General features: G+C 52.5%; 1 protein-coding gene across 1 annotated transcript in view; it reads right to left on the bottom strand.

Moving 5' to 3' along the window:
* LOC307242370 (homeobox protein Meis1) overlaps window positions 1–2,500 on the bottom strand; it is a 92,319-nt gene that overhangs the window by 42,922 nt on the left and 46,897 nt on the right. The window contains exon 8 of the mRNA XM_080016812.1: window positions 597–742. Coding sequence (XP_079872938.1) covers window positions 597–742 — 146 coding nt within the window. The remainder of the gene's footprint in view (window positions 1–596; window positions 743–2,500) is intronic.

The raw sequence follows: 2,500 nt of genomic DNA, 5'->3' as shown, positions 1-2,500 counted from the left end.
CCATGTTTGTTGGTCAAATAAAATGTTTCCCAAAGCCCCCATCCACCCTCCACCCTCCGTCCACCCCAGTTTTTCGTTCTTGTGCTGGTACTGACGCCCTCATGTTGGCACCACCACGAGATTATGGAATTAGGCTCCGACTGGGTAAAAAAAACTAAAACCACACCAAAGGAGTGCTGGGCGTCCATTAAATAAAGACAGATTTGTTCTTAATAATGTGCGTCTATTTATGGGTGTTCATGGCCAGGAGACATCGCCTCTTGGCTTCAAGCTCATTCAGTTTCACCAGACGAGAGCGGAGAGAGGGGTGGGGTGGGTGGGGTTGGGCAGGGTTTGCTGAAGTCTCTCACAGATTACGCTGGACTGATTTTCGAACTGCTTTTCCTCCAAGCATGATGACATTGTAGAGGACGCAGGTCTATGTGCATGTAGATGTTTGTGTGTGTGTGTGTGTGTGTGTGTGTGTGTGAGTGTGTGTGTGTGTGTGTGTGTGTGTGTGTGTGCGTGCGTGTGTGTGTGTGCGCGTGTGCGTGTGTACGAACGGCGAACAAAGGCGTGAGCTGAGGAGTTAGCGGGGGGACCCCGGCGCGACTCACTGTTAGGTGCTGGAAGAGCCAGGCTCTCATGATGTTGGTCGCCACCTTGGGGAAGATCCCTCTCTTCTTGTTGCGTTTCTTCTCCTTGTCGGGGTCGTCGTCGTCCCCCGTGCTGGGCGAAGCCACGCTGTTGTCCAGGCCGTCACCTGCCGCAAGACACAAAGGGAGGACGCTTTATCAAAACGCGCCCTCTGGATTTGACCCGTTCTAACTGTTTAGGAGCCATGGGCAGCCACAGCACGACGCCTGGGGGGCCCGCTCCGGCTCTGGTGCCAGTGCCTCGGTCACGGTACCAACAGGAGTGTGTAACCCCTGGATCTCTACAACCAAAAGCTGTGCTCTTGTCATCCTACCGGCCGTCCACAGGACAGAGTTATTGCACCGGTTCTTGATGATTTAAGAATTAATAAAGAGTTGCCTTGCAGGTTCAGAACTAAAACTCCGCTTGCAGACTAACTCTGTCCTGGATGCAACGGCACAAATCCTCTGTTGTATGCCCCTCATGCTGACGGCACAGGTTAAAAGAAAACAACCAACGTGAGCACGGGGAGAACGCGACAAACTCCACGCGGAAAGGCCCCAGTCGGGTTCGAACCCAGGAAAGAAAAACCAAGCAACAGTTGAAAAAGAGGAATCCCCTGATTTATCCCGGCCGGGAAATTCGTCCTCTGCATTTGACCAACCCTAATTCTTTAGGAAGGCCGTTGGCAGGCATAGAATAGCCCCCTCAGAGCAACTCCAATTATAGAGCCAACACCCCGGTCAAGGGTATCAGCGGGCGCGCCTAACCCTAACCCGCATTCCTTTTTTCAGTCGGGAAGAGACCAGAGCACCCGAAGGAAGCCCGCAAACATGGGGAGAACACACAGAAAGGCCCTCGGTCGGGTTCAAACCCAGGAGAGAGAAAAAGCAATGCCAGCGGCAATCAGACAAACAGCTTCAATTCGTCGATAGCTGTACTCCTATGTACTCGCCTTCTCGCGAACATTCCTTATTTATCTTCGACCGACTCTGAGCGCTTGAAAGTTCGCTTCCAAGCTGAAGTTTAGATAAAGCCACAGCTGCCGACCGTCCCGACGCAGCACCTGGTGAACGCCTGTCTCACGGTATTCGAAACTGCATATCCCGGCGCTCGTTTGCGACGGTGACGCGACGGCGGGAAAAAAAGGGCTCAAATTCCTTCTTCCGGGGAATCGAACTTCGGGGGTCACGGCGCTACTTTTCGGGGGGAACACGGGTCCTCCGTTCCTTCCAGCGCCTGGGTATTGATAAACCACCAAACAGTTTGTTTTCTTCCCGGATTCGCCGCGCCCCTGCCGTTCAAAGGGAATAAATGCGATTTAGGGGGGAATTCTGGAGGGCTTTGTACGCCCGAACCGGGGCGCCGCCGAGAAGGCAACAATGGGCGAGCGGAGAATGGAGGGAAAACAGCACCTCGGAAATGCATTCATTTTTAATACGTTTATAAATAACCCTGCCTTTCATTTTTTTTGTCTGCGAGAAACACAGCGAGCGCTCGCATCTCTCTCCCTCGCACGCCCGAGAGAGAGAGAGAGAGAGAGAGAGAGAGAGAGAGAGAGAGAGAGAAAGGCGAGCGCTCGGAAATAAAGAAAAAAGAAAAAAGAAAAGGAGGGGAGCACAAAGACTTGTAAGGTCGCATTTCCCCACTCTCCCATCCGAACCCGTGCAGAATTGAAAATGACAGAGAGATTTAGTCTTTATTATCCTGAGGGGGAAAATGTTATTGAAGCGTCGCTCCGGCACATTCTACCATTTTACCTGAGGTGGAGAGAGTAACACGGCACTACAAAAGGGGACGGCTGAGAGGAGAGAGAGCGAGGGAGAGGGGAGGGTGGAGGGTAAATAAAAGAGAGAAAGGGAGGAGGAGAAAAAAAGGGAGTCGG

Source organism: Zeus faber (assembly GCF_960531495.2).
Source record: "Zeus faber genome assembly, chromosome: 16".
In the NCBI taxonomy this organism is placed as follows: Eukaryota; Metazoa; Chordata; class Actinopteri; order Zeiformes; family Zeidae; genus Zeus; species Zeus faber.
This window is presented reverse-complemented; position numbering and strand designations above follow the sequence as displayed.